General features: G+C 42.5%; 1 protein-coding gene across 7 annotated transcripts in view; it reads right to left on the bottom strand.

The window, feature by feature from the left end:
- Positions 1–1,979: 1,979 nt before the first annotated feature.
- pde4d (phosphodiesterase 4D, cAMP-specific) overlaps positions 1,980–23,927 on the bottom strand; it is a 170,292-nt gene continuing 148,344 nt past the window's right edge. For 6 of the 7 annotated variants that reach the window (XM_079366591.1, XM_079366592.1, XM_079366590.1 and 3 more), the window contains 13 exons: positions 22,813–22,849; positions 22,635–22,711; positions 22,269–22,318; positions 17,039–17,151; positions 9,749–9,842; positions 9,048–9,223; positions 8,829–8,927; positions 8,562–8,726; positions 8,228–8,327; positions 6,388–6,542; positions 6,124–6,246; positions 4,594–4,776; positions 1,980–4,507 (listed from right to left, as the gene is read on the bottom strand). In XM_079366591.1, coding sequence (XP_079222717.1) covers positions 3,980–4,507; positions 4,594–4,776; positions 6,124–6,246; positions 6,388–6,542; positions 8,228–8,327; positions 8,562–8,726; positions 8,829–8,927; positions 9,048–9,223; positions 9,749–9,842; positions 17,039–17,151; positions 22,269–22,318; positions 22,635–22,711; positions 22,813–22,849 — 1,900 coding nt within the window. In that variant the 3' untranslated portion in view covers positions 1,980–3,979. Of the gene's footprint in view, positions 4,508–4,593; positions 4,777–6,123; positions 6,247–6,387; positions 6,543–8,227; positions 8,328–8,561; positions 8,727–8,828; positions 8,928–9,047; positions 9,224–9,748; positions 9,843–11,371; positions 12,059–17,038; positions 17,152–22,268; positions 22,319–22,634; positions 22,712–22,812; positions 22,850–23,927 lie in introns of those variants that run through there. The other variant, XM_079366596.1, reaches the window with a different exon arrangement.

The raw sequence follows: 23,927 nt of genomic DNA, 5'->3' as shown, positions 1-23,927 counted from the left end.
TCATTTTAGGATAAAGATGTGTGTACAAGTCCTACGATGTATTACATGGATAGATAGCATAAGACAGACTCTCTGTTATAGGTCACAGGTCAATTCAGGTTGAGGCTCCACTACCTCTACTTACAGTACATTAATTATTCCATACACACAACTGTACCAGCTTTATCTGTACCAACTTATTCTAATTTGTGAGAAATAATTTTGCAATTAAAATGATTTCACAGATCGCTGTTCAGTGTAAAATTTTGAGGAAGCCAGACAGTGCACGTCATCACCTTTAGAAGCTTCTGGTTACACTGGCACATTATGTTCATTTTTAGCCAAGGCGTGTGACAAAATGAATTGAAGAATGAAGCTGACCTTCTGATAGGTGTATAAATAGAGATCTCTGAATGAAGCTCCAGACAAAAATAAACTGAGCGGACCCTCTGGTGTAGGTGTGAGACACATCTCACACCCGAATGTAATGCCAAATGTGGAGCTTGTTAATATACTCACACTCTCCTCTTTCATCAGTAAACCAGGACAAACTGTCACATACACGACCTGGAAAAAATGACTACAAATCACGAACATGTAGGCAGAATCAACCCATGCTTTTATTTAATCCATTGCATATAAAAACTTTTTTTTTCATCATTTTTCGTTTTTCTACACAAAGTTGTATGATCTACAGTGCTATCCAATAGACTGCAATTAACAAGTAATCCATTAAAATAACAATTTAATTGTCTTGTGAAACTTCCAGACAAGTTGGCATTCTAAAGACATAACCCAAAAAATAATTGTCCTGAAGACCTTTTTTTAAAGTTACAGTTTGTGTTTTTCCTTTCATACCATAAAAATAGAACACAGAATGAGAAAAGAACCCACTGTTTCCATTGGTCCAGGGCTGTTTAGAATCTACAGTATGTGTGTCAAAACAAGAGTCCCTGTTTCGGGGACAATGATGCACCCACCCGAACCCTTATCCAACCCCCTCCCCCCTTTACTAAAGAAACAGACTAAACCCTCATCCTCTCCAGGCAGAAAAATGTCAGTGGTTTTGGATATTGCAAGTAATGACAGTGGAAGTGTGGGCCGAGCATAGATAAGCAACACACTGTCAGTGTTTCAGCCATAATTAATGCAGCAGTGGCTGAACATGCAGATGTGTCTCAAAGCCTCTGTGCGTTGTAGACCGAGGTCGAGCAGAAACGACACACTCCTGTGGCATCCTGTTCAGTGTTTGGAGATGCGATTAAACCTCGTGGATGCAGAACACACCGCAGTAACTCTGCACAGACTGCAAAGTTTCTCCAGTGTCTTTTAAACCCGACGGGCCACATCACATCTTTGAGTGTATATCCAGGGCGTTAAGGAATGTGGACGTTGTGCACGCCAGGTCTACAGCAATTTGGACTCTTGGACATCCGGCTATAGGCCACACATCACTCAAGTAGTAAATCTCCGACTCGTGGCTGGCCCGAATCCCTGCGGAAATTCTGCACTGACGACATCAATTACAGTGCCATCGATAGAGCAATTTGTGTTTGGCTGTGATAGTAAAAAGGCAACATGTTCAAATTCACAACATGAGATCAGGCCAAGCCGAGCCACACAAAGATTCACTAATGCAGCAAAAGAGAACTAGAAAATCAAAATAGAAAACAAAAAAGGCTAAACGTAAATGACATGCGTTGAATTTAAGGCACAGCCCATGGGCCAAGGAACAGTTTCTTTTTAAAAAACAATTTGGCTTTCCCCCTCTCTTCACTGAACTAGTTCTCAGGTAAGCAGACGTGTCGATGGATCACTTTTACACCGAAGCTCATGTGTAAGAAACATTCTCTCAACAAGAGGTACATAATACAGCCACACCATCACCAAAAGGGATGATAAGAATCCACCATTTACAACAAACGGCATTATGATAGTAATAACATTAATAATTATATATTATATACAGCACAATAAATATATGTTTGTAAACAGCGATAAAACCAGAATCTTTTATTACAGGTAAGGGCATTGGGTGAGGATGAAAAGGACAGAGAGGAAAATAAAAATCTTGGCACAAAATGAAAGATTAAATAAAAAGGTCTGAAATGACACGTTATTCAAACAAGCATTCGTAGAAAAAGCAGTGTGCAGTATTTCAAGTTTTTTTCTTGTTTTTTTTTCTTACACATTGTTTTTGTATGTACACGGAGAGGGAGGAGTCGGATATTTGGGTATTGTTACTGGCAAGCCTGTTCTGAGGTTTATGCTACAGTGAAATATTTACTGTACCACCTTTATATTGCAAAACAAACAAACAAAAACAAGTCAACGTATAGAAAAATATAGCAATAAATAATAGCATCAGGTGTCAAGTGAACGGTAAGAAAACACTGAGAAAGAAGGAGACGCTTGAAGGAGTGTTTTTGGCGAGTTTCAACATACAAAATGTGAAAGTGGTGATATGAGAATATATCAGTTTATTAGAAGAACGAGCAACGAGAGGATAATGTTCTCTAATGACGACTGAACGGAGCTGATTGTCTAAAAGACAAAACAGCTACTGTGTTTCATGTTGCGATGTAAAAAAAATGAGTTTGTCGAGGAATAAAAATGTCACAAAGAAAACAAAGTGGCAAAAAAAAAATCAAGCACATGTGTAGCTGCTGCTTACGTGAGAGTTCAACACATGGGCACAAAGAACGAACGGAAGGGCAATAAAAGCTTCTCAAACATTGGTATCAATTCATCCCAGTAGTTATTATTTCTGGATTCTCAGAGCACTGATCAAGCTTCTACAAAAAAAGGTGCTTTTTGTATCAACTACAAAGCATTGCATTGTCTCAGAATGTGTTCAAAAGAACTGCAGGCAACAATAATAATAATGATCAGAATAAAATTCAAAAGGCTTCATCCACATCACTCTTCCTTTTAGAGTAAAGCATAAGTCTTCAGGTTACTGCTTCCTTATCAGTGAAAATGTTCACAAAAATAGCAGTGATCATGAAAACACTCCAAATTTAAACTCACAGGATGAAGCAAATATGAGCGTAGTGGCATGGGTATTGTAGTTTTAAATGCTATTGGTGCAAGTGCAAACACCTCAGAGCACACCTTAAGTAATCCAGCCGTGGAGATATTCAGTGAAGTGAACATACTCCGAGGTTCACTACACTGAATATCAGAGACACATTTCATGTCACCCCATTGGTTCCCAAAAGTTCTTTCGTCTTCTTCGCTAACAAAACAAAGCCTAAGATAGCAAAAGTAAAGTCTAGAAAATATCTGAATCTTACATACAGTACAATACAAAAATTAAAGAGGTCTAGGACAGCGTCACAGCTGTGTAGAGTTGAGCTTTGTATCAGTCAGGATTCTCAAGGAAGACTTCCACACATAGAAATGTGTCTCGAAAAGCTCCCCGGTGTGCTGCAGCTTTCATCTCTGCTCCGTCCCGTCAGGTTTTCAGCAGAACGGCAGCTTTAAATGCCTCCTAATTCGCAGTGGTGAGGAGATGGCCTAGCCAAGAGGGGGGATTCTTCTTGAACACACCGATGAACCGTCTCTGGAGTAGAGTATGGGCACTTGATAAAAACACAGAAACACTGCTAAACTTTCAGGCAAGGCTGAGAAGAAGCGCAGGGAGGGTAAAATTGATATCATGTGTGGTATGAACGCCGCCGAGCAGGCTGGGAACTGCTCGTCCATGTCTATGAACAGAAGCTTATAACGGAGAGGTGTAAACGTGAAATAAAGACACACCACTTCAGTACAAACGGGAATGGAAAGGAGGTTTCCTGAGTGCAAAAAAACTTGAAGAAAGTACCGTAGGGCGTGTCTGAAAGCTGACAGGAGGAGTGGTCACGGTGGAGAACGCACGCTTTGGAACCATAAACATAGATGTATAAAAAACACAAACTGCACAAAAACCCCAAAAATATTCTATAAATAATCTGTCATTACTAAGAAGAAAAGTTCATCAGGTGCTGTCCAGACACTGCTATGTGTGGGGGTGCTTTTCTTTGTCCTCCTCCTCCTCTTCCTGCCGTACCACCTCCTCCTCCTCCACCACCACACACGTTTGCGAGCAGGGTGTATCCCCCTCCTCAGGTACCACCTCATCCTCATCCTCCTCCTGGTCCTCCCCCACCTGTTCGTCCAAAGGAATCTCTGTGGATTCAGAGTCCTGCGTACAGAGTGTTTTCGAGTCAGTACAGCTGTTTTCCTCCTCCTCCTCCTCCTCCTCCTCCTCCTCATCCTCTTCCTCCTCGGGCTGGCTACCGCTGTCTTTCTCAGTGTCTGACTCCCCGTCCTCCTCCAGGGTGAGCTCAAACTGGAACTTGTCCCCTCCTGGGGGTCGAGTGCCGTCTTCAGGCTCATCCAGGGTAGGAGAGGGGCTTTGGGGGATGGTGCTTTGGTACCACTCCCTGTTGTCCTCCAGCGTGTCCAGGATGTCCTGGGCGTCTGGGTGGACCAGGTCAGCCCACGTCTCCCATAGAGGGTGAACGATATAGTCGATGAAACCCACCTGCAGGGTTCACAGGAGAAAATCAAGTCGTTCAGCGTGTGTCTATAAGCACAGTTACTCTTGGGTACTACATGTTTGTGCATTACCTGGCTCTTTTCTACTGAGGCGTTGTGTTTGTCACACATCGGGCTGATCTCCATGCCTCGCTCCCGCTCTCGGTCGCCCTGGCTGAAGAACTCCTCCATGATGCGATCCGTCCACTGCCGGTACAGCTGGAGAGGCTTGGTGGGGTTGCTCAAGTCTGCACAATGCACCATGTTCTGGAGGACCTGGAAATAGCAAATAGCAGGGTCTGAAACACCGGGCCAGGTCGAGCAGACACGATCCCTGACGCACCCCAGGTAGGAGCGTAACACTGAAATATTAGACCACAACTGTGAAGTCAGTTTGTTGGCTTCAGAGATGGAACAGCTGCACAGCTAACCTTGATGGTGAAGAGAAAAGTAACCAAAGTTAAAGATGAAGGATGCAATCATGTGACTGTATCACATGCTTAGAGTGTTTTAAAGAAGTGGATATAGCAACTACGAGTCGACCATTTGTCAATGGACCATCATTTCAGAGTCTTTGGTTTGGTAATAATTTCAGGGAGGATTTCGTGTTCTGACTTTGGAGCCACGAGTGTCAACATTAGTCAACATATTCTGCCTCAAGTCTCTATCTGCATAATAATAATAATAATAATAATAATAATAATAATAATAATAATAATAATAATAATAATAATACATTTTATTTGTAAGCGCTTTTACAAGAGCTCAAAGGCACTCTACATGTAAAAATCACAATGTACAGTTAAAAACAGAAAAAAACAGTATAAGACAGAAAAACAGAAAGAAAAGAAGGGAAAGAAGAAGTTATGTATTAAAAGCTAATTTAAAAAGGTGAGTTTTGAGCATGGTCTTAAAAGTTGGGAGGTGTGTGCAGGAACGGATGGGTTTGGGGAGTGAGTTCCAGAGGGAGGGGGCAGCGATGGAGAAGGCTCTGTCTCCCCAGGTTCGGTGTTTGGTCCGTGTAGGTGGGGAGAGGATGTTTCCTTCAGATGAGCGGAGGTCACGGGAGGAGGTGTGGTGGTGAAGCAGGTCTGTGAGGTAGGGTGGGGCCAGGTTATTTAGTGCTTTGTGTGTGAGGAGGATGATTTTGAACTGTATGCGGTGAGTGATGGGGAGCCAGTGGAGGTCACGGAGGACGGGGGTGATGTGGTCTCTGGAGCGGGTGTGGGTGAGCAGGCATGCGGCTGAGTTCTGGATGTATTGCAGTTTATTGAGGAGTGCATGGTCAGCCTGCTATGGTAGCAGTTTTTATCATAGTTGACCAAGTCCCTCAGCTCATCTTGTTTGATTGTAAATGTAGCCTTCACTGGACCATGGATGTGAAAAAATACTCGTAAAAAAAATATTTTTCTCATCTCCATATGATAGAACTACTTTTTAAAACGAGTTAAGTCGCCCCCTGCTGGTCATCAGATAGAAGGCAGGTTTTGCACACATTTGCATTAGTTTTCCTTTTGAGACCAAGAGGCTGCATCCACTTTTCAAAGACAGGTCACTCATTTAAGAAACGTTCACATCCCAGCATCACGGTGATGCTGTTAGTGTTCAGCAGCGTCCACTGACCTGTATTCTGTCCGAGTAGTTGTCCAACAGCAAGACCCCAGAGCTGGTCACCTTCTTGGTTTCCACCATCGTTTTCAGATCAGCCAGGAGGTTCATGTGCTTGGACATGTCTGTTGCTAGTACCTGGAAAAACATAAACAACAAACTGTTCGTATGCAATCCAGACTACAGTCATTGAATTGTATCGTACGGATATCGTTTCCCTGCTAAAGCACTAACTCAGTTGACTTCACAAACCAGAGGAATGTTCATCTTTTCACTTACGATGTCAATGACCATCTTTCGCAGTGATTGTCTTTGTTTTTTGGTCAGGTTTTGGAAGATGTCACAGTTCTCTTCTTGAAGAAGCTTGAAACCGACTGCTAGATGGTGGTTTTCCAGCACCGACGAGTCATTGTACATCAGCGCTAGCTCGGAATCTGAAACAAAGGACATCACTCATTATTAAAGTGTGTAGAAGTGTGTTTTGTTGCTGGTTTTTAAAACAAGGGGTGACAATGTGTCAGGAGCAAGGTTATCTTAAAAGATGTCTCATTTTCCCACATTTGAACATCTATCATCCATCTATTGCTCAGTGATTGGCAGAAGAAAGCACCAGCGTGTTTCCCTTCTCTGGGTCATCTGAAGGTCCTCTATCTGTATTTAGATTTTCCATTAGGATGCATTAGTCTTGGCCTCAGAGGAGGCACGCAGCAGACGAGAGAAAGGGGATCCTGCTCTGTCGCTCTGTGGCTGACAGAAGATCATTCTGCTGGCTCCTGACACGATGACTCACACTGCCTCCTCTGCAGGGATTCCCCATTTGGGCTTATGGGAAGCACAACACTTTTTGTGCATTTAGTGTCTAGACTGTCTCGTCGGCTCTGATAAAGGTTTAGTAATACCCTTACATAACACTCCTAGTGGGTCAAAGAGTGGCCGTTTAAAGTGATACCCAGCGGATATTAACTTTATTGGTGTTCTCCTCTAAATTGTAAAGTCAAGGCGATATTTGTGGAGCCTGCAGCCGTGAGCGAGCGAGTGAGTCAGTTTCAGCAGAGGTTCAGTCGCTCGCCTGAGGACGCTTCAGTAACAAACACATGATCTCCATTAGTCTAGTTAAAGGCTCACTTCACTTCACGTCAACAATGTCCACAGTGCCAATGAGACTTTTCCACAGTTGCTTTGAAAATCTTCAGAAAATGTCAGGACAGCGTGCATCTCACACACAGGCTCACCCTGACTTCATACTGAAATGTTACCAGGTGGCTGGCAGGAAGGAGTCTCGGTGAAGTTGTTTGTGTTCCCACATGCAGCCCTTGCCTGCATATGTTCAGGAATCTTGCAAAAGTGTGAGAAAACCTCAGTTCTCCAAAACCCCTAATTGGAGAGATTTATCTTGTGGTTTTCTTTACTAACATAACGATGTGAAGTAAATACAATTATATTTCTGGTTTGTATAGAAATCACATTTCAGAAATATATAACGTTGTTGCATTTAGTGTGTAGTGAAAACCACAGAAAAGTTTTATCAGTCTACATTGTATAGCAGCCTTTTTTCTCGACCTTTCAAAGTTTTGTGAAAACGGGTCCAGGTTTGTGACGTCATCTTTATGAGATGACGTCACAAAGTTTGCCACACAATAATCAACCTGGTAATTATCAACTCTTTCAGCCACATCTACTTTAGACTACAATTATGATTAAACAGCTCAAGGCTAAAAGCTTCTGTTGTTGTTTTTATTTCTGTGAACATGTTAGCTTGAAAATGTGTTTTTAAAGGAAAATGGCAGCATTCAGAAAAATATTGATCTCTTCTCTGCACTGCTCAGCCCAGGCATCACATGTTGAAGCTTACACACCCGACTAAACAGCACATGCAGGTGATGCCACGCACGTGTGCCTCGAAATGTGCACCACTTCTGCTATCAAGGTACTGGAATCATGCACCAGAGTTTGGTTCAGACAAGAACATTAATTCATGTGAGACTAATGAAATCATGATTGTGAGGTTCCAGTGTGTGTGTTCCCACCTTGTTATCAGGCTGAGTGTGTGTTCATGTTTGTGAATGACACTGCTGAGGCACTGACGTAGCTGCTAACACGCCGCTGTTTTTAGACTCACTGGTGTTGATGAGGAACTGGTTGGAGACTCCAGGATGGTCCACGTCGTGAATTGCACTGGCGAAGATGGCAGCAAGGATCTCGAGGTCTGTGAACACAGCCTGGAAGAAGAAGAAGAAGCAAGCAGAGGGGGTGGAGAGGGAGGGAAGGAGGGTGGTGATAAGCCGATCAAATCATTGGACGAAAAGAAGCATTGATTGGACTTTGAGCACGAGTTTGATTGAAGCTGATTGTAGAAGCGTGCTGTCCATGTGTTCATGTGCCACATGTGTGTGTGTGTGTGTGTGTGTGTGTGTGTGTGTGTGTGTGTGTGTGTGTGTGTGTGTGCGCCTCACCTCCAGGGCAGGGGTGGATAGCAGCACATGTGTTGACTGGGTGACGTCAGCAGCATGAATGTTGTTATGGTAGGCCACATCTCCGTGATAATGGTCTTCTAAGGTCATCAGGTAGGTGATAAAGGTGTCGAGTGGAATCTTAAATGTTTTTAACAAGTCTCTCTCCTGCAAACGTGGGAGAAACACACAAGAGGAAATCGTGAAGTTAAGAAGGCAGCGTTTCCTTGTGGGGAAAGATCATGAATAAAAAAAGAATTGGTTGCCCACCTGGAATATCGTGTACATCATGACTGTTAGTGGCCGATTCCCAGAAAACTCTGAGATTTTAAAAACATTAAGGCCCCATTTATTAACATGCTCCAGCTCCTGAAAAAAAGAAAAGACACAGTAAGAAAAGGAACAGTATTTTTCTAAATCCATACCACAAAGATTTTTCAGAAAGTGCTCAGCTCCTGCTCGGTCGTTTCCCCGGCACAACAAACCCACCTTAGCTAGTTCATCCTCAGTCTCCGTCTTGACTCCGAAGCGAGGGATGTTGGAGTTTGTGAGGCTGGACGAGTGTTGTAACTTTTTAACCCCGCTGATCTGAGACATGGGCTTGTTCTTTTTCTCCTTTTCTTTCTGCGTCTGTGGGGACGGCATCTCCACTTCATGCTGCTTGTCTGCACAGAAGCAGATAAAAAAATAAGGGGGAGGGTTAATATGAAGATGTTTGAGTCTGACATTATATCATTTATTTTGTGACTATTTTATAAAGACAGATGAGAGGGGAAACAACTGAAGGTTATGCTTTGACTTAAATGTGAAACATTCAAAATATCATGAGGCGTCATAAAGTAGTGACGTGATGGGTCCAAATTTCAAGGAAAATCTGTAAAGGGCGCCTCATTGTTTAAATTCAAATATCAATACTATGAGAGAGACGATAATGACATTGGGTTTGTCAAAATCCCTTTCACTCTGTGATAGACAAAGAGTCCTTAAATCATCACTAGACTCACTGCTATTGTGTTCAGCTCATGGCTGAATGATGCAGCACAGTTTTTTTTTCTTCAGTGGTAAACCTGTTAATAGCTCTCACACATTGTGGAGATGTGATGCCAAAGATTTTTTTTGTTTTTTTGGGGGGGAGGGGAGATTTTGTACTTTTCCAAACCAGTGAGTCCATCATCTTCTTCATCACTCACCTAGGAAGGTGCTGGAGATGAACTCAGACACCTGGTTCCCCGAGCGGCTCATCTCTGATAGGTGAGTCAGCTCCCGGTTCAACATCCTCTTGAACTGAAAGAGGGACAAACACAAATAAATGAGTGGTTTTAGAGTGGCATATAAAAAAAAAAAAAAAAAAAAAATCTTTTCTATTAACAAATGTTTAATCAGAGGTATCTGCAGCTCGGTAATTCACAGACAACGGAGCATGAAAAGAACCGAAACAAAAAAACATAAACATGTATACAATAAAAACACATTTTTATGATTTAGTTTGAACATCATAGACTCTCGTTATGGCTGGAGTATTTTTCAACAAGAGATTCATGAAATGTTCCGTCGTAGGAGCTGTTACCATGAATGTCCCCATTTCTGGGTTAAAACACACATTTCCACACACACACACACACACACACACACAGCGGGTCAGAGGGTTAGTGCCAGAGAGACGTACGTAATCACTAACCCACTTTCCTGGTTTTCTTTTTTCAATTTCATTTTTTTTTAATTCACTGCCTGCTGCTTTCTGTCTCCCCCGCCCTGTTTTCTCTGCTCTCTCTCTTGTGCCTAATTGGAGTGGTGGGAACCAAATTTAGCCTCGGCTTCTGATTTGAAGATCAAACTGATTGATGAGAAGGAGGACACTTGAAATCAGGTATTTTCCACAGAAGTTACAAAACAACAGAAGTCCGAAATGGACAACAAAAAAACAAAAGCAGGCACGGACCCAAATCTATAATGTCGCTTTATTGATGTATTATAGGAATCAATAGTGAATGATCGCTTAGAATATACCATTATAGCACTGCTGAGTGCTTACTGCGCAATTGTGTGCTGACAGCCTATTCAACAACACCCACGGGTATTCACTGGGTGGCTTTTAAAATAAAGAGGCAAAGGAGCTGCTGTTTGCTTTTGTTCAACCTATGAGTAGAGAAGATACAGACACAAGTTCTGAAGAGCTGTATGCACTACACACGTTATTATTATTAATAAGAAGAATCATTTTCTAAAAAAAATAAAACTGAAGGTCAAAGCAATGATTTAAAGGAATTGTTTTTTCAGGTCTGTTTTTGTAGTTTATCATAACAGCCCTTGGTACGTCAAGAAACATGAAACTACAGCGACTCCCGGGGGGACTCCTGACCTGAAAGACATCAAACTCTTGAAGAGTCTTTGTGGTTTTGGAAATCTGAAAGGTCAGTCATCTGTTTTAAGAACTTAAGAGTGGAATAAAAACCTCTGTGCTTTTAAATGCAGACGCGCTCAAAAATGTAACCTCAGTGTCTTTTTTCTTGAGTCCTTTTTCTTCATCTTTCTAAGTACAGTGCGAGCAGCATCAATTCTCCCCATAAAAAAACAAACCTCTAAACACAAGGACTGAGAAATGACACAGCTCAGAAGCTTTGTTTCATGGGCGACATGTTGGCGAGGAACGAAATGTGCCTTCCATCAAACCTTTCATCCGTCTCTGTGCCAAAGACAAACACCAGTTTCAAAATAAAAAGAAAACAAATGAATTTCAATCAATCTTATCTTAAAAAAACCCCCCAAAAAAACCATCAAATAAATCAAATTCACCGATCCAAACCACATCTTACCTTTATATATCCCCAAGACACAGACAGCAAATAATTTGCTTCAGGCATTTTGATGAAACAACTTATTCAATCCAGAAAGAGAAAAGGAGCAGGTCTGTAACACAAAATACTGTTCTGATGACGAAAGCTCTACGCAGATAGTGAAAGAAAAGAAATTCTCAGTTCTGGCGCTTAGAAGTCCTCAACAACCTGACTGTAATTCAGCTCTTCACAGTCCATAAACGAAGCATCATGGTCCTCTATTGTGAATATCCACAGAAACGGTCCCATGTCCCAGGAAGCAGAGAGGAAAATCAGATTCTGAGGAGATGAGCGGTGATCATGTGGCACCACAAACATCCCATGAAAGCGTATCGTGACCACACGAGCTGTCATACACACTGCCTTATGAGCACACACTCACACAGACACACTCGGATAGAAGGACACACTGCTGAGGTCGTGAATAATTGATGATGGTGCGGATGCTTGGTAGATGCCAAAGCACCAGGACAGCAAAAATGTTTCTGTCAACGGCGTCCAAACAGAGCTGGCTGCCTGCTTCTGTGTGTATGACACACGCTCCCATGTGAAGAGCGCAGGCTGCTCCACTCGCTGTGTCACGCAACAGCAGCCAATCAGGGCCCAGACATCGCAGAAGTGTGAGCTCATCATCACCTCTGATTGGTTTGGATTGGAGCGGAGTTGAGGTCACCTGCTGTGTGATTGGCTGCGACTGAAGTCAGTGGAAAATCTACCCTTTCCCTTTTCCTTCCATTCCTGCAGCGCAGCGGCATGTGATTTTGCGTGTGCATGTGCACATTAAGTGCACGTGTGTATGCAAGATATAGTAACTATCACATGCAATAGTACGTGGGTGGGTAAGTGTGTGTGTGTGTGTGTGTGTGTTGACCGATCTAACCTTCTGTACAGTATGATGCACAAGCACAGGTTACCTCATCTAGCATGATACAATATGAAAAAAAAACCCACTGAGGTAATGCTCTTCCTGGACAGTATTCACAGGAGGTGAGTCAGAGGATTCTCACTGTTCAGATGATGTAAACACATGAAAACTAATGAATGTAGCAGAAAAGAAAGAGCGTCAGTAAGAGAGAAAACCTTCCCACAGGTGTCTGCTTGTGTCTCTGAGCTCGACAGGCCGTCGCTTTGGACTGAAAGACAGATCGAACCTTCGTGATGAGACTGTTTCATTGGACATTTTGAAAGCATGAAATACAGAAGAAAAAAAACCCCTCCCTGAGTACATTTCATGTTCAGGCAACAATTTCTTATGTCATTGCTGCTTTAATGTCTTTTAGTTAGTCCTATAATCTAACAAATATATAATACAAAATCCTTATTTGTCCAGAGAAAAATGAAAGGTTTAAATCGAGACCTCAGATGCAACCCTCGGATATGACAAGCAACCAGAACTACAAAAATCAATCAATATCAATTCTGTCCGCATCTTTATTTTTAGATAGGACAGTGAGAGAGAATCTGAGAGAGAGAAAGAGAGAGAGAGAGTCACAAAGGACATGCGGGAAAGGAGCCACGGGTCGGATTTGAACCCGGTGGCCCCACATGTTCAATTTAAGTATTTCATTTAATAGCTTTTCAGAGAAAAAAAATGCGCACTGGGAACTTCTCTATGACTCTATGATTTATTTCCCAACCCCATACAGATAAAAGGTGGATCTTTTTTTATTCACAATCTATGAGGCTTTGATTCGAGCAGGATGTCTTCATTTGTCTCTCGGCGTGTTTGTGAGGTCATATGTGTACAAGCATGTGTCGTGAGTCTGTGGCGGTATACACTGGATACATGAATTGAAAAGGGACCCACTCTGTCTCTGCTTACTTTACACCCCACCTGTACGGGCAGCCTGGCACTGAGAGTAATTTACAGCTACACTGGAGCAGATGAGACAACAGGCTCACTGAGATCCAGCAGCTTTGATTGACTCTGAGCCAAGCAGGCCGACACAGGCCCACCGAACACACACACATACAGTTTACTCCCTACAGAGGCAAAAACACAAACATAACCCCCACAGAAACACTAACTCCCACTCTGTCAGCCAAATATAGCACACACACACACACACACACCGATAGCTCCACCAAGAGGCGTGAAAGACAAACTATTGGGCAAAAATTGACAAGTGTCACACCAAGCGAGGCTGTGACATGAGTGTAATTTGTTCTTCGGCGATGCCCATAAATATCCTCTCCCTGCTGTATATAGCCCAGGGCACCTCCAAATCTCTGTTGCATTTGTTTCCTTTCTCCCGATACACTCCTACTGTGGTGGCAGACACCTCCTCTGTGCCACAAAGAAGAAGAAATAGCTGCTACTGTTTCAATTAGAGTACCACTGACTTTGAAAAATCTGCTCTCCGCTCATGATCGAGGCAAAATATGGAGAGAACGTACACCGTAGGAAGCTCGATTTCAATTTAAACAGCAACACAGAAATGAGAAACAGTCAGTCAACAAGCCCTCTATAGGAGATGGTCAAAGAGTAATTCCTATCAAAACAATCTGCATCATAACACAGCTTATTGAGAAACCTGCTCAGTCAATAAAACTAACTTAAAGCACACTTATTGAAGAACCACTTTGAGCTGCATGGGAGGAGCGATGACTCTCTAACAGGGGTGGGGGGTCTTTCATTGAACAGGGCAGCAGTAGAGAGGATTGGGATATGACGTGCTGCAAAGAGGCAGAGGTTGGTTTCGACCAGGACTAAAGCTTCTATACATGGGGCACGCAGCTAAACGAGGCTAGTGTCCTGCTTTTTGGAGCGCTGATACGCCAACAGATGGGAGAGGCCTTCAGCAAGGCGAGGAAAGGCTTTTACTCTTGTGTTTCAAATTCACGAAACCACAAGGACATGCGTGAACGGACTCAAAATGGATCAGGTATCTGTGAGAATGGAACTGATCCTTGGCTGCTGTATTGTATTTCATCGATGGTCGAGGCTGAAGGAAAAGGGCTATGGTGTATTTTCTGTAGCCGCCCCAAAGCTCTGGAATAGCTTTCGTCTTAGCTTCCTGTGGTCTTCAGGCTCTTTAGTCTTAGTCTCTTTCCTTTCACCATGTTACGCTCACTTTGGCTTTATTATCTTATTGGACAGCACTTTGGTCAACTCCAGCTGTTTTCAGATGAGCTTTATAAATATAATTGTCTTTGATTTAATTTGATTTATTAAAGGTCTATTGTTTTGAAGCAGTGGAGGTAGCATTACAAAGTACAACATCGATATGGAATTAGTACTCGTGATCAGTCAATACAAAGGGTCCAACTATCAGGAACTTGGCTTAATGACCATACATCCCTGATATGGTGTACGTCTCAAAAAAAAAAAAAAAAAAAAAAAAAAAAAAAAAGTTTTTGAATTCACTTTGGATAGAAGCAGGACATAACACTCAAATAACAGAAGATATATAAATGACAAGTTATAGCTTAAAAGCACACTTAAGTTGTTTTCTGTATATCACACCTCACAATACTCAACGATGTCACCATAAAAATGCTTATATTTCTTATATTGTTCAGGTCTACACAGGAGCATCCGAAGTATACTGAGTTGTTTATCGTTACGTTTCTATATCAGCTCTGTATGACGGCTATGGCAATCATAACAAATCGTATACATGTGATCCTTCTCCGGTGAGATCCTTCAAGTCAGAAAAAGGAAAGTCCCCATGTTTGACCTGGAGTTAAAGAAAGCCCTGGCCTTAATTTGGGAATGCTGATGTGTCAAAGTGAGGTGCATCTGTTCCTAGGCTGTGTCAAAATCTGATATAGGTCATTAAGGAGGGAAGAAGAAGCAATCAGCGTCAACCTGGTGTAACTACTTCAGGACACTGAGGAGTTGTATGCTCAATGTTTAAACAGGAGGACACCACATGAAGACTCTGGATGAATGGAGAATTATGTGGAGTCCTGATGAATGAAAGTCTACAGGACATAAATGGTGTCTATGAGTGGGAGATGTAGTGACTGTCTTACCTATAATGTCTGTGTGTTGCAAGAGGGAGGCTGGTTGGGCCTGTGGCTGTTGCCATGACAACCAGCCTTAGCTGTGCTGGTAAGCAATAGTGAGGCAGTTCATGCAAGTGTTTTTTTTTTTTTTCCTCTCTCTAGTCTTTTTACCTAAGCGTGAGCATGACCCTCATGCATGTGTTTTTGGTAACATCAGATCTGTGTGTATGTGTGTGAGTGTGAGTGTGTGTGCATTTATCTAATTCCTTTGTCTGTTTGTCCTCCACGCCTCTCCCCAGTCCATCCTCTCGTGTGTGACATCACAGAATGTGACATCACCAGAGCCCTGAGCTGATCAGCATTCAGAGCAGCAACGCAGCTTCCCTTCTCTCTCTCTCTCTCTCTCTCTCTCTCACACACACACACACACACACACACACACACACACACACACACACACACACACACACACACACACACACACACACACACACACACACACACACACACACACACACACACACACACACACACACACACACACACACACACACACACACACACACACACACACACACACACACACACACACACACACACACGTCTGCATGACGATGCTATCACTAACACACATAGACAATACAACACGAACAGGCCGATGTTCTCTGTGACCGCTGATTGCAGTAAAAGGCATAAAGCATATCAAACATCAACACTGAGCTAATCTGACAAGCTTCATTCACACTTGACCGTTAAATAGAAAGGCAACAGAGCGGATCACGCATTCACAAATTATTTTTGTTTATATTTAATAGGAATGCTGACAACAGAGAACATGTTGGGACAGAGAGCAGGGAATCACATTATACCAAATAGTTACAGGACCAAAGTCAAACCTGTGACCTCTTACATGAGGCCCCAAGACGGATGACGGTTCAATATGATATATATTACTAGCTGAAATCAGAAGCATCAACAAGCTATCATATACCAGGGACCAAACTTCTTGCAATGTAATAAAATCATGCTACACATTTGCAAGTCTCATCTTTGAGCAATAAAAACTATTTCTCCACTGAGGAATGTGAAAACAACACCAGGGGTATATTCAGAGAACACATCCAAAAACAACATGTACTGATACAGTGCTGTTCACATCCATCCTGAGTTTTAGGTGTTTGGGAAAAAAGACATTCTTTCACCAGGAAATGAAACACTAAATATGGGCGCTCAAGTGGTGGGTGTGCAACGTTTACAATTATTATTTAAGTATCTAAAGGAAGAGCCTGGGCTCATTTTTTAATGCAGGCACTTTGCTGCATTTTCATCTCTGTCTCTGCATCTTCAGCTGGTTCTGTTCATGACAGGTGAAACAAGCCGAACAAATAAATGTTCTCATGACCAAACAAACAGAGTGTGTGATATCCAGCATGTCATAATGCATCCTATTAGTAAATATAGAAATGTATTTATTTTGTGTTTCATTTTGCACTCCTCTTTACACAAACACATTTCCAAATTACCACCATGTTCACAAGTACAGTATGTTCACTTCAGCCACAAAAACACACAACTAAATCCATGGTAGCAGCTCCTGCACATGTTTCCATGGGTAACATGGACTTTGCGCTGACAGTCGAGAAATAAAACGTTTGTTTGATAGATAGAAGACCAAACTTTTTGGGTTGTTCTTACCTTGTTGGAGGCCATCTCGCTGACCGAGTGTCTCGTCTGCAGAGTCTCCAGCTGGTCCAAACACCAGTCGAGCTCCTCCAGGGTCTCAGTGGCCAGTTTCTGGTATGCCTCCTCTGCAGGGGCAAGACAGGAGGGCAAGGGGTCAGTAAGAGCCCGCTTCAGAGGGCTAGTGGACGGCCCAGGCCCGGGGTCTCCCACCCCACATACAGCTAAGCTGGGATACCCCGAGAAGACACATGGGTGACTCTTCATACTGGACAGGTGAGCCAGCTGTGGGGGCCTGGGAGGAGGGCCTTTGTTGTCCTGTACCTTTACCCACAGATGAGCAGTCACAGGTCAGATGTTGCAAAAGAAAAAGAAAAAAGTATATATATGCAGCTCCAGTGCTGTCCTACAGTTCAAGTCCTGGATTCTTCATTTTACGAGGATGTATAATTAAATCCTACAGGTGCAGGCGATGGATGGCAAAGAGCCACCTAAGTCAGTTGTGGGTGTCCGAAGAAATGTTAATAGTGAAAAATTCACAGCAGAGGCGAAAAGGAGCTACAGCAAGAAAGACAGACTCACTCATACACAACAAACGCACATCCCAGTCAGCGATCTAGCTGTACAAGGTTTAAGCTGTCCTTTATGAGGGAGATGTAATTCCAGTCATGTAGCAGGATGAACAGCAGTCTGCTAAGCAGGCCCATGTCTGCCATAAGAGGGATGGAGGGGAGACAGGGACGGTGGGAAAGAGCATCCAGAGAGCAGCTCAGAAACAGACAAGACGTATGTCAATGCTGTCCAACACGGAACAAGTGCCAGACTGTTCATGGCACCCTGACATGCTTAACAAATACAAAGACATGTCACACACATACATGCATACACACACACATACATACACACGCACACACTCACACCAGACGATGTGCTAACCAAAACACATCCTGATTTTGTCTCCTTAGTCTCTCAGTCAATAAAAACATCCATGGTATCCTGGAAGCAAAGGGTATAATCCCGTTCTGCGTGTGTATGTGTGTGAGATAGTGTTTCCTGTAGATGCTGTGTGTATAGGGGGTGGGCTGCTGTTGCTTCGGCGTCCCTGGTAGCCAAACGTGCTGCTCTCCCCAAGCTGTACCTAAAGCCTGAGAGGACTGCACCGTGGACGGGGGAGAGAGAGCGACAAAACATGGAGCGGAGTGACAGAGGAGCGGAGCTAAAGCCGGGAGCTCCCTGCACTGTGTGTGCACGCATGCAAATATGTGCTCAGCATACTGATTCACCTTTACAGAGACGTAAACAAAAAAGATGATGGAGATATGGGAAAGATGGAGGACTGTGGCGGTGACAAGGACAGCATCAAGACATTCCTTCTATTTGGAAGTGGAGACACGCTCCTCTCAAAGTCAGCCTATGTTAACAGAAAATGTCACCTTGCTGGAAGCCAATTAATATTGATGCCCTGACTAATTTGGGAAAGCTCAGGCTTTTAATGCTATGTGATCTGAAGGGGGGGGGGGGGGGGGGGGGGGGGGGGGGGGGGGGGGGCAGTTTAGCTGTAATTGAATTAAACAGAAAGATCAAAATACACAAGGAAGACATTTAAAGACATCTTTTAAAACTTGAATTTCCCTCGGGATCAATAAAGTATCTATCTATCTATCTATCTATCTAAAACACGCTGTATGATCTTTAACATGGTTTATAAGACAACATGCTCGGCTCGTTTTTATATGTTGGGAGACAAATGATTCTAAAATGTAATAATGCAACGTCGTAAAGTGCTCGAGTCCATCGAGTATCTGATGTTTACTGTGCTTCAGAGTCAAATGTTGATTTTGGATATTAAATGTATTTAACTATTGAGATTAGAAGTGCAAGTAATGGAGTTAATAAAGATGTGGCTAAATGGTGAAACGTTTACAGCACTGGGTTACATTATGTGTCGTTTTTATGTCACTAGAATGTCAGGATCATTCAACTGGTTAAGGGATCAAACTGATTATTTTACTTTTCCAGTAACACATTCTAGTATATAAACATAACCACAGACAATGTCTTCAGCTCTTCTGTCACATCCTTTACTATACTGCACCCCCCCCACCTCCCCATTGTCTTTAACATATCTCTCCTTCCATTACTCCCCTTCCTCTCCCACGCTCCTTGTTTCCTCCACTCATCACTGAACATCCTTCCTCCGCCCCTCTTTTGTCTCCCTTTTCCCCCCTCTCCCTTTTCTCTCCTTCTACCTCTGTCTCTATCCCTGGTGTGGTGTCAGTGGCTGGGGTGCTACTCTTTCTGACAGCGACTGCACTGACGTCAATGACATTCTTCTCATGCTTAGTGCGACATCAGACACCGGCGCTCGGAGAGGCCACTCTGCTGCACAGACGCAGGGCTGCAGTCAAACTATGTACCGGAACAGCTTGACAGTGAAGCCGGACTGAGAGGAAGAAGATGAGAGAGGAGGAGGAAGAAAATTGGCAGATATGACGAGAGAGCAGAGGCTGAACTTCAAAAAAGCTCTTCCAATTTGTCTCAGATACGTAGATAAAGGATTTGTAGTAGTTGCAGCAGCAGTAGAAGTCGTGGAAGTCATCATTTATTTCTGTCTGTCCTAACAATTCCCCCACCAGGATCCACTTAGAAGTTAGTCATAGATTACAAATAAAACACACCATGGGGTGAGATAAAAAAGAAAAACAATATTATTGAAGGATGTAGACTGAAGCTTCAGTTAATTAGAGCTTTTCTGTTTCCTAACATGTACTTACAGGTAAGCCTTTAACTTCGAGATTTCATAAAGACTATATCATACGTCACACAGACCCACATGTCTTATTATTCAGCGGCGGAGGTTACATCTGAAGTTTTTATCCTTCCTTCATCACTTACTAATGTGACTCCAAATAAATACTAAAAATACTATCTAAGAATTCAAATATAATTCAGGGTTCTGTATGACCACGTAATGCTGCTTGACGATGTTTCGTTTCTATCTTTCCTGTTCAGTATCGTCCACACTTGTTTTGTCTCGACACATGCAGCTTCAGAACAAGCTGTGTTCTTTTGTGAAGCCCTTTGGTCTGCTTGTTTTCATGTCTAAAAGCTGCTGTATAAATGACATTGAGATGAGTTGAGTTGCGGTGGTTCAACTTTGACCCCCTACACTCTGCCTTGTAATGAGTGGGAGAGAGGACGGCCATTCTTTGAGACTGAAGAGCTTTGACGAGGCCTGGGCAGTTTATTTTAGGAGGCATATAAACGGGATATGTGTCTGTACATACATTGTAAATAAAAGTGAGCATTTGTTGGAATAACATAAAAAACAGAAGAAAAGCGAGGACAGGTAAAGGACATACAGTATACGTTTGACTTCTACCTACTCTTTTCTAATTTTTAATAGTTTGTTTTTTTATTATCTCATTTTAATGTCTTGGTTCTAAATGGAGTGTTTCATTCATTTAAACATTAAAATATTTTAATTTAGGATCCGGTAAAGTACTTTAGCACCTTCAGCAATGTTGTTTTGGGAATGGTTTAAGAATATTGTCTGCACACGTCATCAAAACTTTAAAACGTTATCCGGTCCCCTGTGCGCAATCTCTCTCTTCAAGCAGTCTCTATTTTTAAACACAGAAGGTGAAAGATGACACAACGTATGGAGTTATTGTTTTTCCTCTGTATGAGTGTCATATCTCACTGTGACTCAGTAGCTTATGACGGAAAAATGCCCTGACATGTTGAAGAAGATGATTTCAGGATGATGAGGGTGAATAGGAAAGTAAAGAAAGAGAAAACGATCATCAGTCTAATCCTCCTTTAACTCACTCCATCCTGTCATGACTGATAACCTGAGCTACTGAGAATCCGGCCTCCATCACTGTCTTCATGGAGACAAGATGCAGGAGGAGTTACTCCGCCTCAGCAAACCTTTACATAACAAGTCGTCAATACTCCCGAACAATACTGCTCATGACTCACAGCTGTCACCAGTTTATGGCAGGGCCCATAATGGTTGAGCACCAGTATGATCGTGTTCTAAATATAGCTCGTCACCACTTCCTCTCATACTGTATAGATTGAAGCTAATTATGGAGCACAAAGGTGAATCTTGGTAGCAATACAAATTGAATTAAGGGAAGACGGCAAACCAGATTCCTTTCTTTCGTTTTGAGCTCTCATGCTGATGCTAGCATTGTGCTAACACGCCTTTCAATAATCATCAGTGCTTGTGAGTCTACTGGTGTCAGTGCTCAGGGCTGAGGGATCATTTTCCTGAACAAACTCATCAACGATGGAGGGAACATTTCTTCTTCTTAAACTTCCGCTAGGTTACAGCCATTGATACTGGCAAAAGAAAGTGAAGTGACTTTTAAGGAAGATCGTTTTCTTGTTCTATGTTCACATCACTACACAAAGAAGACTATCTGTTGAGTGGTTACAACACACCGGCTGTTTATAGGATGTGACGGTGCATAACTGAAGTGCTGATGCATCTATGGTTATGGATAAAACAGAGAAAAAACATGGCTGCCCCCTGGCACTGTGGCATCAAAAGTAATGGAGGCTAACAGACAAGAGGAAGTTTCAGCATAAAGCTTTAAAAACCAGAAGACCAGTTCAAGGAAAGAAACGAACCATTATAACTTTAGTTCTCTTTTTAGAAACTGACAGACTGAAATTATGCAGCATCATCATCACAAAACGCTTCATCATCCCATCTTCCCCCAACAATAGTAAACCAGCAGTTACTCACAAAGCTTTTTCTCTTTTATCCATTAAATCCATTTTTTTTTTTTTTTTACATCTACCTTATATATTATTTGTATTTGTATTATGACCAGGTTGAATATTAGGTTCCTGCTTTCTGGCTCCCTGCACAAAGTGTCAGCTGTTTCTGATCCCTTATCACTGACAGGCTGACGACAGACCAACAAGAAAATCACAAAGCATCACCAGCAACATCTAATCTATCGGCCTCCAGTTTTATGTTGAAAAGTGCAAACTGCTGCAGCTTCGACTCATGTGGTTTCACTTTACTTTAAACCCCCCCCCCCCATTAAGCAGTTACACGGGATGAACACAGAGGGAGTCATTTATAACATGTTATAATGCTTCAAGAGGAGATATATATTTTATTTCCATGGCAAAATCTACTCCTGATTCACAGACCACACAACTTATCATACACTACAAGCACGCGCACACACACGGCATCCTGCTTCTCTGTTTGTCCACATACCTGTAAAGGTGGTCTTGGTGATGGGGGGTTGGTTACACATAGGTGATCTCCTGAAACAGGGACGAAAACACAAAGATATTTATTTCCAAAAACAATCTGTGGCGCCCTTCAAAATGTTTTACCTAGCAGTGAATCACTCATGTGCAGGCCTGAGAAAGTTAACTGTTGTCAGTGTTGTTGTAGTACTCAACATGAACAGCAGAGGGGGCACAACGCCTGACTAAAGTGGACACAGTATGTAGGAGCAGCGTGTGAGTCACAGTGGCTGTTTAAATGTGATGTGTTGACATGTTGAACATTGTTCTCTGTAATACAGCCTCTTTTTTTCATGACACTTTTAATGAAATGAAAAGCTGGCCAACTTACTTGTTGGACGCTCTTTCTTGCTGTAAATTAGTTAATGCACCAAAGTTGTTTCGTACTGTTCTCAAGCTGGCGAGAACCTGAAGGGAAGCAAGTTTCAAGAGGAAGAATCAGAACTGACTTAATCCAATCTGAAGCCAATGTCTGAACAAACAAACTGAATACTTTTAGAAGCACTCACCTGTGCAAATGGCGTTACAATCATATCGTCACCATGACTGAAAGACACAAAGAGAACAGCTTTAGGGTTACAATACTAACCTACAGTCCATAATGACATTGGACGGCAAAAGGAGCACGGGTCATCACATTGGATGAGTGTCAGTGTGTGTGATGCACGCAGTCACAGTGACATTCACTCATCACATCACAGAGCAGCTGAGGCCCCGACACAGTGTGTGATACTTTCAGAACAGCTCACTTTGGAAACATATTGAAGGGTGGGACAACATATCCATACAGCATTATATGATGTCCCCAAATGTCTCTGCTAATTGTACCATCCACATCCCTGCTGCATGACGCCTCACAGTGGTGCTACTGTATGGTGCTAATGAAGGTTAAAGAAGTCTGAGAAGAGGTAACACTGGCACCACATTAAAGTGAATAAATACACGAATCCTGCATTTTACTGCAGTTCATATTCTTCAGTTATGTAGATATCCTGCTGTATCCCTGTATGATTATCCTGCAATAAATCAATGAATCGCTGCATTGTGATGCCATTGTTATCGTGGGTCATGTATTTGGTATGGTTTTGTCAAGGAGGTACTCTGCGATTTCCACCCTGACACACAAAGTAGGTTAGTAAATGCTATTTCAGAGATAACATCTCTGCATGGACACTGAAGGTAGAAGCTTTTTACCCTCCTTAAAAGATGTGACCCCTCAAACAGTCACCTTTTCTCAACGTCCTTTCCCCACCTGTTGTCTGGCCCTTTGATATATAAAAAATAGGTCATAGTTATCTTTTAACACATCTTACAGTTGTTTTTTAGGGACATTGGACAGCAGAGCAGTTATGTTGCACGCCCCATGTGAGGAGGCTTTTGTTGTCATGTGGTCGACCTCTGCCCTTTGCTGCATTTCATCCGCCGCTCTCTCCTCAAATTACTTTCTGTCTTTCTTCATCTGTCCAAAACAAAAAAGTATAACGCAACAAAAAAAGCCAAAAAGGCCCCAAAAAGTTATTTTAAAAAAGGTTTTAACCTAGCATGAGAGTTGTGTTCTGTCTTGGTGTTTTTTTATTGTAATATGAATCATTTAAATATATTTGAACAGTTTGGCCCACTCTGC

Source organism: Symphodus melops, assembly GCF_947650265.1.
Source record: "Symphodus melops genome assembly, chromosome: 1".
Classification (NCBI taxonomy): domain Eukaryota; kingdom Metazoa; phylum Chordata; class Actinopteri; order Labriformes; family Labridae; genus Symphodus; species Symphodus melops.
Note: the sequence above shows the minus strand (reverse complement) of the source record. Positions and strands in the feature narration are given on the sequence as shown.